The sequence below is a fragment of the Hyla sarda genome, chromosome 6 (genome assembly GCF_029499605.1).
Source record: "Hyla sarda isolate aHylSar1 chromosome 6, aHylSar1.hap1, whole genome shotgun sequence".
Taxonomy (NCBI): domain Eukaryota; kingdom Metazoa; phylum Chordata; class Amphibia; order Anura; family Hylidae; genus Hyla; species Hyla sarda.
Genome location: NC_079194.1, coordinates 295,826,954 through 295,840,900, shown reverse-complemented (window position 1 = coordinate 295,840,900; position 13,947 = coordinate 295,826,954). Strand labels below are relative to the sequence as shown.

Genomic DNA, 13,947 nt, shown 5'->3' with positions numbered 1-13,947 from the left:
AGAGTCCGCTGCACGGTGACACATGCAAAGGAGGCCCTCAGCAGAGTGGGGATGTCGGGTATTCCCTTCCCACCCTTGCGGGGCTCCTTGTACATCACGGTCCTCTTGACTCTGTCCATTTTGCCCCAGATGAAGCAAAACACTGTCCGGGTGATGGCCTTGCAAACGGTGGTATGGGGAGGCCAGGCCTGTGCGGTATATTGGAGCACAGGCAAAACTTCACTCCGCAGGAAAAGTGCCTTGCCTTCCATCGAGAGCTTTCTGGAGCTCCACAGTCCGATCTTCGAGTTTATCCTTCCTAATTATAGGATTGGTGCTGTATAGTTGTCACACAGGATTTAGAGATTGAGCTTGATGACTCACGGTTTTAGTGGCTGCTGGTTCTGTAGACTTTGGCCTAGTTGAGATGAATTTAGATTTGCTGAATGTGATTTGCTTGATAGTCCGGAACTAAAAGAGTGCAGGAACAAGAGAGCGAATGTACAGACTACAGCCCTCTATATAATAGGGGGCTGGACTAAGCTCAGCAAACCTGTAGGTCCTGAACCCAGTGAACTCTGGGTATATCACATGACCCAGTAAGGTCCTTGAACATATGTACATTCACAACTGTAGATCACATGACCTGGAAGGTCCTATACATTTATTATACCTAGATATTAAATACTATACATGTGAAATACAATTACATGAGGCGACCAAGGGGCAAGCCCTGCTGGAGAGCCCTGTGAAATGGAGGGACTCTAGCTTAGGGGACTTTACCGGGACACCACATCTATACTACCCCAACTGTCCCACATAGAGCCATCCACAGATGCCCATGCAATGTCTACCACATATTTCCATACTACTCAACTCCCCCATATAGAGCCATCCATAGATGCCCCATTCAGTGCCTACTACAGATTCCCATACAGAGCCCCGATTGTCAGATCCACTTACAGATGCCCCATGCAAGACCTACCATAGATTTCTATACAGTGCCCCAACTGTCCCAGATGGTACCATCCACAAATGTTTCATGCAATGCCTGCCACAGATTTACATACCGTGTCCCATATAGTGGCACTTACAGATGCCCATACAGTGCCTACCCCAGGTTCCCCCATAAAGTGCCTACTAGAGATGTCCCATACAGTTCCCCAGATGTCCAATATAGTGCCATACACAGATGCCCCATTCAGTGCCTGCTGCAGATACCCCGGCACAGTACCCTCCATAGATACCCCCAAAGAGCACTTACCAGAGGTGCCCTATACAGTCATAGATGGGCCCCATACAGAGCGTGACACATATGCCATAAAGTAGATGCTAAAGATGTCCCAAACATCTGGCATCACACAGAGCCTGCCACAGATGCCCACATACAGTGCCCCATAAATTGCTTAAGTGAGATGTACCAAACACTGCCAGCCATAGATGTCCTATACACTGCCTTTTAGCATTACCTCCCTATGCTGTATCCTCTTGTAGAGAACTATTCAGCCATACAGTACCTGCCAGAGATACCCCTCTGATAGTGCCAGAGATGCCCCTCTGATAGTGCCAGAGATGCCCCTCTGATAGTGCCAGAGATGCCCCTCTGATAGGCTTACAAGTGGCATCGGCTTCACTATGATGTCAACATGTGTTACGCCTAGCGCTCCGGGTCCCCGCTCCTCCCCGGAGCGCTCACGGCGTCTTTCTTCCTGCAGCTCCCCGGTCACTCCCGCTGACCGGGAGCGCTGCTCTGTCATGGCCGTTGGGGATGCGATTCGCACAGCGGGACGCGCCCGCTCGCGAATCGCATCCCAGGTCTCTTACCCGTTCCCGTCTCCTGCTGTCATGTGCTGGCGCGCGCGGCTCCGCTCTCTAGGGCGCGCGCGCGCCAGCTCCCTGAGATTTAAAGGGCCAGTGCACCAATGATTGGTGCCTGGCCCAATTAGCTTAATTGGCTCCCACCTGTTCCCTGGCTATATCTAGTCTCCTCCCTTGCACTCCCTTGCCGGATCTTGTTGCCTTAGTGCCTAGTGAAAGCGTTCCCTTGTCTGTTCCTAGCCCGTGTTCCTGACCTCCTGCCGTTGCCCCTGACTACGATCCTTGCTGCCTGCCTCGACCTTCTGCTACGTCCGACCTTGCTTCTGCCTACTCCCTTGTACCTCGCCTATCTTCAGCATCTTCAGCAGCCAGAGAGGTGAGCCGTTGCTAGTGGATACGACCTGGTCACTACCGCCGCAGCAAGACCATCCCGCTTTGCGGCGGGCTCTGGTGAAAACCTGTAGTGGCTTAGAACCGGTCCACTAGCGCGGTCCTCGCCATCCCTCTCTGGCACAGAGGATCCACTACCTGCCAGCCGGCATCGTGACAGTAGATCCGGCCATGGATCCCGCTGAAGTTCCTCTGTCAGTTGTCGCTGACCTCACCACGGTGGCCGCCCAGCAAGCCCGACAGATTGCCCTTCTAACCCGTCAGCTGTCGGAAATGTCCACCATTTCGCACCAACTTCAGTCGCAACTTCTCCAGCAATCTTCTCCTCCGCCAGCTCCTGCACCTCCTCCGCAGCGAGTGGCCGCTCCTAGCCTCCGCCTGTTCTTGCCGGACAAATTTAATGGGGACTCTAAGTATTGCCGTGGCTTTCTTTCGCAATGTTCCCAGCACTTGGAGATGATGTCGGACCAGTTTCCTACTGAAAGGTCTAAGGTGGCTTTCGTGTTCTGCCTTCTGTCTGGAAAAGCCCTGTCATGGGCCGCACCGCTCTGGGACCGCAATGACCCCGTCACTGCCTCTGTACACTCCTTCTTCTCGGAAATTCGAAGTGTCTTTGAGGAACCTGCCCGAGCTTCTTCAGCCGAGATTGCCCTGCTGAACCTGGCCCAGGGTGTTTCTTCCGTTGGCGAGTACGCCATTCAGTTCCATGCTCTTGCTTACGAGTTGTCCTGGAATAGTGAGGTTCTCTGCGCGACCTTTAAAAAAGGCCTATCCAGCAACATTAAAGATGTTCTGGCCGCACGAGAGACTCCTGCTGACCTACATGAACTCATTCATCTAGCCACTCGCATTGACATGCGTTCTTCCGGATGGCGTCTGGAGCTCCGCCTGGATATGGACTTTGTTCGCACGAAGCGTTTTTTCTCCCCGGCTCCTCTCTCCTCTGGTCCTCTGCAATCTGTTCCTGTGCTTCCCGCCGCGGAGGCTATGCAAGTTGACCGGTCTCGCTTGACACCTCAAGAGAGGACACGACGCCGCATGGAGAATCTTTGCCTGTACTATGCCGGTACCGAACACTTCCTGAAGGATTGTCCTATCCGTCCTCCCCGCCTGGAAAGACGTACGCTGACTCCGCACAAAGGTGACACAGTTCTTGATGTCAACTCTGCTTCTCCACGCCTTACTGTGCCTGTGCGGATATCTGCCTCTACCTTCTCCTTCTCTACTATGCTCTTCTTGGATTCCGGATCTGCAGGAAAAATTTTTTTGGCCTCTCTCATCAACAGGTTCTACGTTCCTGTGACCAGTCTCGCCAGACCCCTCTACATCTATTGTTTTTACAATAAAAGATTGGACTGTCTCGTACGTTTCCACACAGAACCCCTCCTAATTTGCATCGGACCTCATCACGGAAAAATTGAGTTTTTTTTCCTCAGGTTCTTTGGCCCCAAGAAGAGGGGGAGACCCAAGGGGGGGGGTACTGTTACGCCTAGCGCTCCGGGTCCCCGCTCCTCCCCGGAGCGCTCACGGCGTCTTTCTTCCTGCAGCTCCCCGGTCACTCCCGCTGACCGGGAGCGCTGCTCTGTCATGGCCGTTGGGGATGCGATTCGCACAGCGGGACGCGCCCGCTCGCGAATCGCATCCCAGGTCTCTTACCCGTTCCCGTCTCCTGCTGTCATGTGCTGGCGCGCGCGGCTCCGCTCTCTAGGGCGCGCGCGCGCCAGCTCCCTGAGATTTAAAGGGCCAGTGCACCAATGATTGGTGCCTGGCCCAATTAGCTTAATTGGCTCCCACCTGTTCCCTGGCTATATCTAGTCTCCTCCCTTGCACTCCCTTGCCGGATCTTGTTGCCTTAGTGCCTAGTGAAAGCGTTCCCTTGTCTGTTCCTAGCCCGTGTTCCTGACCTCCTGCCGTTGCCCCTGACTACGATCCTTGCTGCCTGCCTCGACCTTCTGCTACGTCCGACCTTGCTTCTGCCTACTCCCTTGTACCTCGCCTATCTTCAGCATCTTCAGCAGCCAGAGAGGTGAGCCGTTGCTAGTGGATACGACCTGGTCACTACCGCCGCAGCAAGACCATCCCGCTTTGCGGCGGGCTCTGGTGAAAACCTGTAGTGGCTTAGAACCGGTCCACTAGCGCGGTCCTCGCCATCCCTCTCTGGCACAGAGGATCCACTACCTGCCAGCCGGCATCGTGACAACATGGAATAATCTAATATTATAGTGGCTTCCCAACTGGCAAAGTTATATGTAACCCCTTAGAAAGCAGGCCTTAAAGGGGTGATCCACCATAATGGGATTTTAGTACGTACCTGCCAGACAGTAATGGACGTGCTTAGGAAGGATCTGCACTTGTCTTGGGGATAAATGGTTATGTTGTGAGATAACTATAATGCTGTGGCTTTTTGTGAACTATTTCCTGTTGGCGTTTGTTCCCTTAATCTACAAATCCCATGATTCCTTGTTTGTAAGTGTAAGGTCCCTTTTCTCCCTCCCACATATCAGCCACCCCACCCATTGAAACACACTAGTGCTCCCTTCAATGCAATAGACCAGTGTTTTCTGACCAGGGGGCCTTCAGTAGTTGCAAAAAACAGAATGATCTCCCTCCTACCCATTGGTCATTTCACCCATTAAAGCACAGACAGGCTCCTCTGATCACCTATCTTGTGATGTAATGTCTCGGGCCACACTGCAACCTGGGAAAACCTGTGAAGACACTCATTTTGTATGCTGTTAAAAATAAACACCAGGGCAAAAATCACAGAAGAATTGGGAGACCACCATAAAACACAGGTACAGACACTATATTATGAACTACACCTAACTAAACAAACAAAAAAATAATAATCTCGGAATACCCCTTTTAATGAACTAGTTTTTACTTAAAAAATCTTTACTCTTCCAGTACTTTTTAGCAGCTGTATGCTACAGAGGAAACTATTTTCTTTTTGAATTTCTTTTTTGTCCTGTCCACAGTGCTCTCTGCTGACACCTGCTGCCCACATCAGGAACTGTCCAGAGCAGGAGAAAATCTGCATTGCAAACCTATGCTGCTCTGGACAGTTCCTGACACGGACAGAGGTGTCAGCAGAGAGCACTGTGGACAAGACAAAAAAGAAATTCAAAAAGAAAAGAATTTCCTCTGTAGCATACAGCTGCTAAAAAGTAGTGGAAGGGTAAATATTTTTTTTATAGAAGTAATTTACAAATCTGTTTAACTTTTTAGCACCAGTTTATTTAAAAAAAAAATGTAATAAAAAAAAATAATAAGTTTTCCACCAGAGTACCCCTTTAATTTTTTATTTTCTTTCAGCCTTGCATAAATAATGTTAACAATACCAATTTGTTTTTCTTTTATGTTTTAGCACCTCTGTACAATAAACACATCTCTAAGAGCTGGAAGATTCTTATTTCTTCATGATGAAACCTAAAAAAAAATGTTTTTATTATATACAGGGTCTATGTTTTTTTTTTTTTTTTGGGGGGAGGGGAGAGGTTGTATTTCACGAAGCACTGCTGAGCAGAGATGTGACGGAATAAGGGATGAGTAATACGTGTGGTATGTGCGTTTACAGATAAGGAAGCAGAGCACTTTATATGGCACATAGATACTTCGTGCAAAGTATCTATTGAAATGTTGCAACATCTGGAGGGCCACAGTTTAAAGCCACTGGTGTAGGGAGAGATCTATTAATCAAGGGGTATTGAGAGGGGAAAACACTTTTTATTCCCATCAAGTCAACATAACAAAATGTGAAAAAAGTGAAAGGGTCTGAAAACGTTACTAATGCAATGTATTTGAAAACAATGCAGCCAAATAAGGAAAGTGCTCTGTCATAGACCACATTCTAAGGGCTGGAAAGAATCTGCCGCTTCTTGTTCTACAAGATTTACTCCCGTGGAAAACCTTCTTTTTATTTATTTATTTTTTTTAAATCAACTGGTGCCAGAAAGTTAAACAGATTTGTAAATTACGTCTATTAAAAATATCTTAATCCTTCCAGTACTTATTAGCTGCTGAATACTACAGAGGAAACGGTTTTCTTTTTGGAACACAGAGCTCTCTGCTGACATTACGAGCACAGTGCTCTCTGCTGACATCTCTGTCCATTCTAAGAACTGTCCAGAGTAGGAGAAAATCCCCATAGCAAACATATGCTGCTCTGGACAGTTCCTAAAATGGACAGAGATGTCAGCAGAGAGCACTGTGCTCGTGATGTCAGCAGAGAGCTCTGTGTTCCAAAAAGAAAACCATTTCCTCTGTAGTATTCAGACCCTAAAAAGTACTTGAAGTATTAAGATTTTTTAAATAGAAGTAATTTACAAATCTGTTTAGCTTTCTGGCACCAGTTGATTTAAAAAAAAAATTTCCACAGGAGTACCCCTTTAAGCCTGGCCTATTTGCCACAATGGTAGATTAAGAATGTTATAAGTGATTACTTATTATGTGTATTTATTGCTGTAGGCGGGCATTAACTAGAGAGTGCTGCCAAGTAGGGATAGATTATAAGTGGTAGCTTAAAGGGGTACTCTGTGGAGCAGCTGAGATCGTGGGGGGACCCCAGCGGCGAGACCCCCACGATCAGACAGCTTATCCCCGGTCCTTTGATAAGATGTCTAGGGGCGGGTTACCACTCTTAAGGTCTATTCACACGACAGGAATTCTGCCTGAAATTAAAGCCTGTAGACTTCTATGGGATTCCGCACTCCCATTCACACTTTCCGCTTGCAGAAGAAACTCATTTTTGTAATTGTTTGTGCACTGTATAACAAGGTTGCTTTAGCACTGTATTGAATTGTTATGTGTTTTAAAATGTTACTGTCTTAACCCCTTAAGGACACAGCCCATTTTCACCTCTAGGACGCAGCCCTTTTTTGCACATCTGACCACTGTCACTTTAAACATTAATAACTCTGGAATGCTTTTACTTATCAATCTGATTCCGAGATTGTTTTTTCGTGACATATTCTACTTTAACATAGTGGTAAATTTTTGTGGTAACTTGCATCCTTTCTTGGTGAAAAATCCCAAAATTTGATGAAAAAATTGAAAATTTTGCATTTTTCTAACTTTGAAGCTCTCTGTTTGTAAGGAAAATTGATATTCCAAATATTATTTTTTTTGGATTCACATATACAATATGTCTACTTTATATTTTAATCATAAAATTGACATGTTTTTACTTTTGGAAGACACCAGAGGGCTTCAAAGTTCAGCAGCAATTTTACAATTTTTCACAAAATTTTCAAACTCGCTATTTTTCATGGACCAGTTCAGGTTTGAAGTGGATTTGAAGGGTCTTCATATTAGAAATACCCCATAAATGACCCCATTACAAAAACTGCACCCCCCAAAGTATTCAAAATGACATTCAGTAAGTGTTTTAACCCTTTAGGTGTTTCACGGTAAAAGCAGCAAAGTGAAGGAGAAAATTCAAAATCTTCATTTTTTACACTTGCATGTTCTTGTAGACCCAATTTTTGAATTTTTACAAGGGGTAAAAGGATAAAATTTATACTTGAATTTGTAGCCCAATTTCTCTCGAGTAAGCACATACCTCATATGTCTATGTAAATTGTTCGGCGGGCGCAGTAGAGGGCTCAGAAGCGAAGGAGCGACAAGGGGATTTTGGAGAGTACGTTTTTCTGAAATGGTTTTTTGGGGGCATGTTGCATTTAGGAAGCCCCTATGGTGCCAAAACAGCAAATAAAAAAAACATGGCATACCATTTTGGAAACTAGACCCCTTGAGGAACGTAAAAAGGAATTAAGTGAGCCTTAATACCCCACAGGTGTTTCATGACTTTTGCATATGTAAAAAAAAAAAAAAAATTTCACTAAAATGTGTGTTTCCCCCCAAATTTCACATTTTTGCAAGGGTTAATAGCAGAAAATACCCCCCAAAATTTGTAACCCCATCTCTTCTGAGTATGGAGGTACCCCATAAGTTGACCTGAAGTGCATTACGGGCGAACTACAATGCTCAGAAGAGAAGGAGTCATATTTGGCTTTTTGAGAGCAAATTTTGCTCGGGGGGCATGTCGCATTTAGGAAGCCCCTATGGTGCCAGGACAGCAAAAAAAAACGACATGGCATACCATTTTGGAAACTAGACCCCTTGAGGAACGTAACAAGGGATAAAGTGAACCTTAATACCCCACAGGTGTTTCACGACTTTTGCATATGTAAAAAAAATAATTTTTTTTTTACCAAAAATGCTTGGTTTAGCAAAAATTTAACATTTTTAAAAAAGGTAATAGCAGAAAATACCCCCCAACATTTGAAGCCCAATTTCTCCCGATTCAGAAGACACCCAATATGGAGATGAAAAGTGCTCTGCTGGCGCACTACAGGTCTCAGAAGAGAAGGAGTCACATTTGGCTTTTTGGAAGCAAATTTTGCTCTGGGGGCATGCCGCATTTAGGAAGCACCTATGGTGCCAGGACAGAAAAAAAAAACACATGGCATACCATTTTGGAAACTAGACCCCTTGGGGAACGTAACAAGGGGTAAAGTGAACCTTAATACCCCACAGGTGTTTCACGACTTTTGCATATGTAAAAAAAAAAATATTTTTTTTACACTAAAATGCTTGTTTTCCCCCAAATTTTACATTTTTACAAGGGATAATAGCAGAAAATACCCCCCAAAATTTGTAACCCCATCTCTTCTGAGTATGGAAATACCCAATAAGTGGACGTGAAGTGCACTGGGGGCGAACTACAATGCTCAGAAGAGAAGGAGCATCATTGAGCTTTTGGAGAGAGAATTTGGCCATGTGCATTTCCAAAGCCCCCCGTGGTGCCAGAACAGTGGACCCCCCACATGTGACCCCATTTTTAAAACTACACCCCTCACGGAAGGTAATAAGGGGTGCAGGGAGAATTTACACCCCACTGGCATTTGACGTATCTTTGGAACAGTGGGCTGTGTAAATTAAAAATTTTATTTTTCATTTTCACAGACCCCTGTTTCAAAGATCTGTCAGACACCTGTGGGGTGTAAATGCTCACTGTACCCCTTGTTACATTCCGTGAGGGGTGTAGTTTCCAAAATGGGGTCACATGTGGGTATTTATTGTGTTGCACTTATGTCAGAACCGCTGTAAAATCAGCCACCCCTGTGCAAATCACCAATTTAGACCTCAAATTTACATGGTGCACTCTCCCTTCTGAGCCTTGTTGTGCGTCCCCAGAACACTTTGCGCCCACATATGGGGTATCTCCGTCCTCAGGAGAAAATGCGTTACAAACTTTGGAGGCTTTTTTTCTTTTACCGCTTGTGAAATTTTAAAGTATGGGGCAACACCAGTATGTTAGTGTACAAAAATGTTTTTTTTTTTACACTAACATGCTGGTGTAGACCCCAACTTTACCTTTTCATAAGGGGTAAAAGGAGAAAAAGCCCCCCAAAATTTGTTAGGCAATTTCTCCTGAGTACGGCGATACCCCATATGTGGCCCTAAACTGTTGCCTTGAAATACGCCAGGGCTCCAAAGTGAGAGCGCCATGTGCATTTGAGGCCCAAATTAGGGATTTGCATAGGGGTGGACATAGGGGTATTCTAAGCCAGTGATTCCCAAACAGGGTGCCTCCAGCTGTTGCTAAACTCCCAGCATGCTTGGACAGTCAATGGCTGTCCGGAAATGCTGGGAGTTTTTGTTTTGCAACAGCTGGAGGTTCCGTTTTGGAAACACTGCTGTAGGATACGTTTTTCATTTTTATTGGGGGGGAAGGGGTGGTGGGGGGGGGGGGGCAGTGTACGTGTGTATATGTAGTGTTTTACTCTTTATTTTATGTTAGTGTAGTGTAGTGTTTTTAGGTTACATTCACACTGACGGCGGATTACACTGAGTCTCCCGCTAGGAGTTTGAGCTGCGGCTGCTGCAGCTCAAACCTGAAGCAGGGAATTCACTGTAATCCGCCGCCAGTGTGAATGTAACCTGTACATTCACATGGGAGGGGGGGGGGGGCAAAACTACAACTCCCAGCATGCACTGACAGAACGTGCATGCTGGGAGTTGTAGTTTTGCAACAGCTGGAGGCACACTGGAAAATACTGAGTTGGGTAATAGAACCTATTACCTAACTCGGTATTTCCCAACCAGTGTGCCTCCAGCTGTTGCAGAACTACAACTCTCAGCATGTACTGATTGCCAAAGAGAATGCTGGGAGATGTAGTTATGCAACAGCTGGATGCACGCAAGTACAACTCCCAGCATGCCGAGACAGCCATTTGCTGTTCCTGAATGCTGGGAGTTGTAGTTTTGCAAGATTTAGAGGGGTTCAGGCTGGAGATCACTGACAGTGGTCTCTAAACTGTGGCCCTCCAGATGTTGCAAAACTACAAATCTCAGCATGCTAAGACAGCAAACTGCTGTCTGGGCATGCTGGGAGTTGTAGTTTTGTAATATCTGGAGGGCTACAGTTTAGAGACCACTGTCAGTGATCTCTAGCCTGAACCCCTCTAAATCTTGCAAAACTACAACTCCCAGCATGCCAACACAGCAAACAGCTGTCAAGGCATGGTGGGAGTTGTAGTTTTGCAACATCTGGAGGGCGACAGTTTAGAGACCACTCTCTAAACTGTCGCCCTGCAGATGTTGCTAGGCAACAGACTCTGCACACGCGGCGTCATACTTACCTCCACCGCCGCCGTGATCACAGCCGCCGCCGGGTAAGTGATCGCCGCCGCCGCCGCTACTGCACGGTTCCCCCCGCTGTGCCCGGACACCGATGGGCGGGCATAGCGCGGGGAACCGAACTTTAACCCCCCCGCCCCCAGTCTGCTATTGGTCGGCCTCTCCGCCGATCAATAGCAGGGATAGGAGGGGTGGCAACCCTGCCACCTCACTCCTATCTCTTCAAGGGGGATCGAGGGTGTCTTGGACACCCCCGATCCCCCTTATTTTATCGCGGCGCCGCGATTGATGGGCAGGGGGAGAGCGCTCCCCCTGCAAACACCATAGATGCCGTGATCAGACTGATCACGGCATCTATGGGGTTAATGCTGCCGGGACCGGCGCGATCGCGGCCCCGGCAGCTGCGGTGGGACTCCGGCTGTGATTGACAGCTGAGTCCCACCCGCGATCTCCTGCGCTGCCCGCGGCAGAGCAGGAGATCGCTTGGACATATGCATACGTCCATTTGCGCGAACGTGTAATTCGCCTGGACGTATGCATACGTCCAATAGCGGGAAGGGGTTAAAGAAAAAAAAAAACTTTTGGCATGTCAAAAGTTTGAATGCTGACTGAGACCCCATCCGAGCACTAGATGTGGTAGCAAAATCAGCTGTACAAAATATGCAGCAAAAATATGCAGCAGATCCTGTATGTGTGAACGTACCCTAAATATAGAAAGTAAAATGTAAAATAAAAAAAATATAAAAAATCACCAAAAAAACTTCAACAATACGTGTAACATAAAAACTCAGTGGCCTAGATTTATCAATCTAAGGACAATGGGGGGTATTCATGAAAAGTGGAGGAGGTGCACGACCTTTCACTCCATTAAAGGGTTACTCCGCTCCCCAGCGTTCGGAACATTGAGTTCCGAACACTGTGTGTGCGGGCTTCCATGTTCACGCCCGTCCCCTCATGAAATCACGCCCCGTCATGTGACGTCACTTCCCGCCCCCTCAATAGACTTGCATTGAGGGGACGGGGCGTGACGTCATGAGGGGGCGGGCGTGAACACGGAAGCCCGCACACACATGCCGGATGACTAACGATGCGGGGTGGAGGCACGCCATGGGCCCCCCCCCCCTCAATGCAAGTCTATGGGAGGGGCCTTCACGCTATGGCGTGGCCGTGATGTCACGAGCCTCCACCGCTTCTCTAAACAGACACCGGGTGCAGCAGTAAGATCGTGGGATTCCCCAGCAGCGGGACCCCCGCGATCAGACATCTTATCCCCTATTCTTTGGATAGGAGATAAGATGTCTAGGGGCGGAGTACCTCTTTAAAATGTGTTGTGGTGATTTTTAACATTTTGTCACTTTGATCTATAAATTACGTGATTTGCTGGCTGCAAAATCAACCTATGACGACAACGCCACAATGTGTCCCCAGACTTCCATTCTAAGTCTGTCCTGGTCATGTGACACAGAGCCGGGAGAGAACGCACTTCTCCAGGCTCGTTCTCGTGATCGGTCGTGGTTTTACTGCATTTTTGAACTATGAAAAAATGATTGACCCACAACATGGGGCAATTCCAAATATATTATATATCATTTATTTTATTTTTTTCCCAAAATATAATTTTTTTTTCTGGCTTTCTTATACATTATATGATAAAGTATTGTGCGCCAATATAAAGTACAACTTGGCCGACAAAAAAATAAGCCCTAGTACAATTTTTATAGTGGAAAAATAAAAAAATAATGGGTCTCAGAAGGGGATAAAAAAGAAAACGTGAGCCACAAATAAAAATTTGAAGGGGCGTGAAGGGGTTAAAACACTGAAAACTAAGGCATTTTACAGTGACAAAATGACATTGTTTTTTCTTTTTCATAAATAGTCCATAATTCAGTTTTACATTTCACACCAGTTTTCAGCCTCTCGTCCTGATAATACAGATAATTGGATAATCAATTCCAGTTTTATTTAAATGAATGCATCAAATATATCAGCATTATAATTCAAAAATACTTCATTTTAATACAATAAACACAGTAGATAAAATACTATAATATAAAGTAGATAAAATAAAAGTATAAAATGTATAAAAAAAAAAGTAAATACTGAGTCAGTTTATGACAAATACACAGCTTATACTATTTACACTGGGATGCAGTAGTCATCCGTCACAAAAAAATCTCCGTGGCTTCTCAAATGTTTATCTAAATTTTTATCTAACCCCTAGAGGACACGCAGCATACATGTACGTTGCCTGATCAGCGGTGCCTGGCATCAAAGGGGTACTCCGGTGGAAAACTTTTTTTTTTTTTTCTATCAACTGGTGCCAGAAACAGATTAAACAGATTTGTAAATTACTTCTATTAAAATTTTTGAATCCTTTTAGTACTTTTTAGCAGCTGTATGCCACAGAGGAAATTCTTTACTTTTTGAATTTCTTTTTTGTCTTGTCCACAGTGCATAGGTTTGCTATGGGGATTTTCTCCTGCTCTGGACAGTTCCTGATACGGGCATCAGGTGTCAGCAGAGAGCACTGTGGACAAGACAAAAAAGAAATTCAAAAAGTAAAGAATTTCCTCTGTAGCAAACAGCTGCTAAAAAGTACTGGAAGGATTAGGATTTTTTTTAATAGAAGTAATTTACATCAGTTCATTTAAATAAAAAATTACCCCTTTTAACCCTGGGTTAAAGATAACCCCTTTAACCTATTTAACCCTGGGTCTTGGCTGCTGATAGCAGTCGGGACCCACGGAGTTTGAAGCGTTCTCCGCCCGTGAGAACACTTTATAAACCCCGGTAACATGACCAGTGCTTACGGGTATGTCCTGCGTCCGTAAGGGGTTAAACAGACAAGAAACATGTTAGTTTTACCGTAAAGTGTACAGCATACGGTTTTCTTATCAATTTCCCCACACAAATAATATATTTTTTGCTTGCGTCATACATTTTATGGTAAAATGAAAGGTGTCATTACAAAGTGCAATTGGATGCACAATATATAGGCCCTCATATGGGTCTTTGGATGGAAAAATAAAAGTTATGCCTCTTATAAGGCGAGTAGGAAAAAAAACGAAAATGCAAAACTGAAATTGTCTATGTCCTTAAAGGGGTACTCCAGTGAAA

The 13,947-nt window shown here is 45.7% G+C and overlaps 1 protein-coding gene across 1 annotated transcript in view; it reads right to left on the bottom strand.

The window, feature by feature from the left end:
• Positions 1-251: 251 nt before the first annotated feature.
• The window catches only part of LOC130277299 (uncharacterized), a 63,824-nt gene continuing 50,128 nt past the window's right edge, over positions 252-13,947 (bottom strand). Inside the window, exon 7 of the mRNA XM_056527857.1 lies at positions 252-397. Coding sequence (XP_056383832.1) covers positions 360-397 — 38 coding nt within the window. The 3' untranslated portion in view covers positions 252-359. The remainder of the gene's footprint in view (positions 398-13,947) is intronic.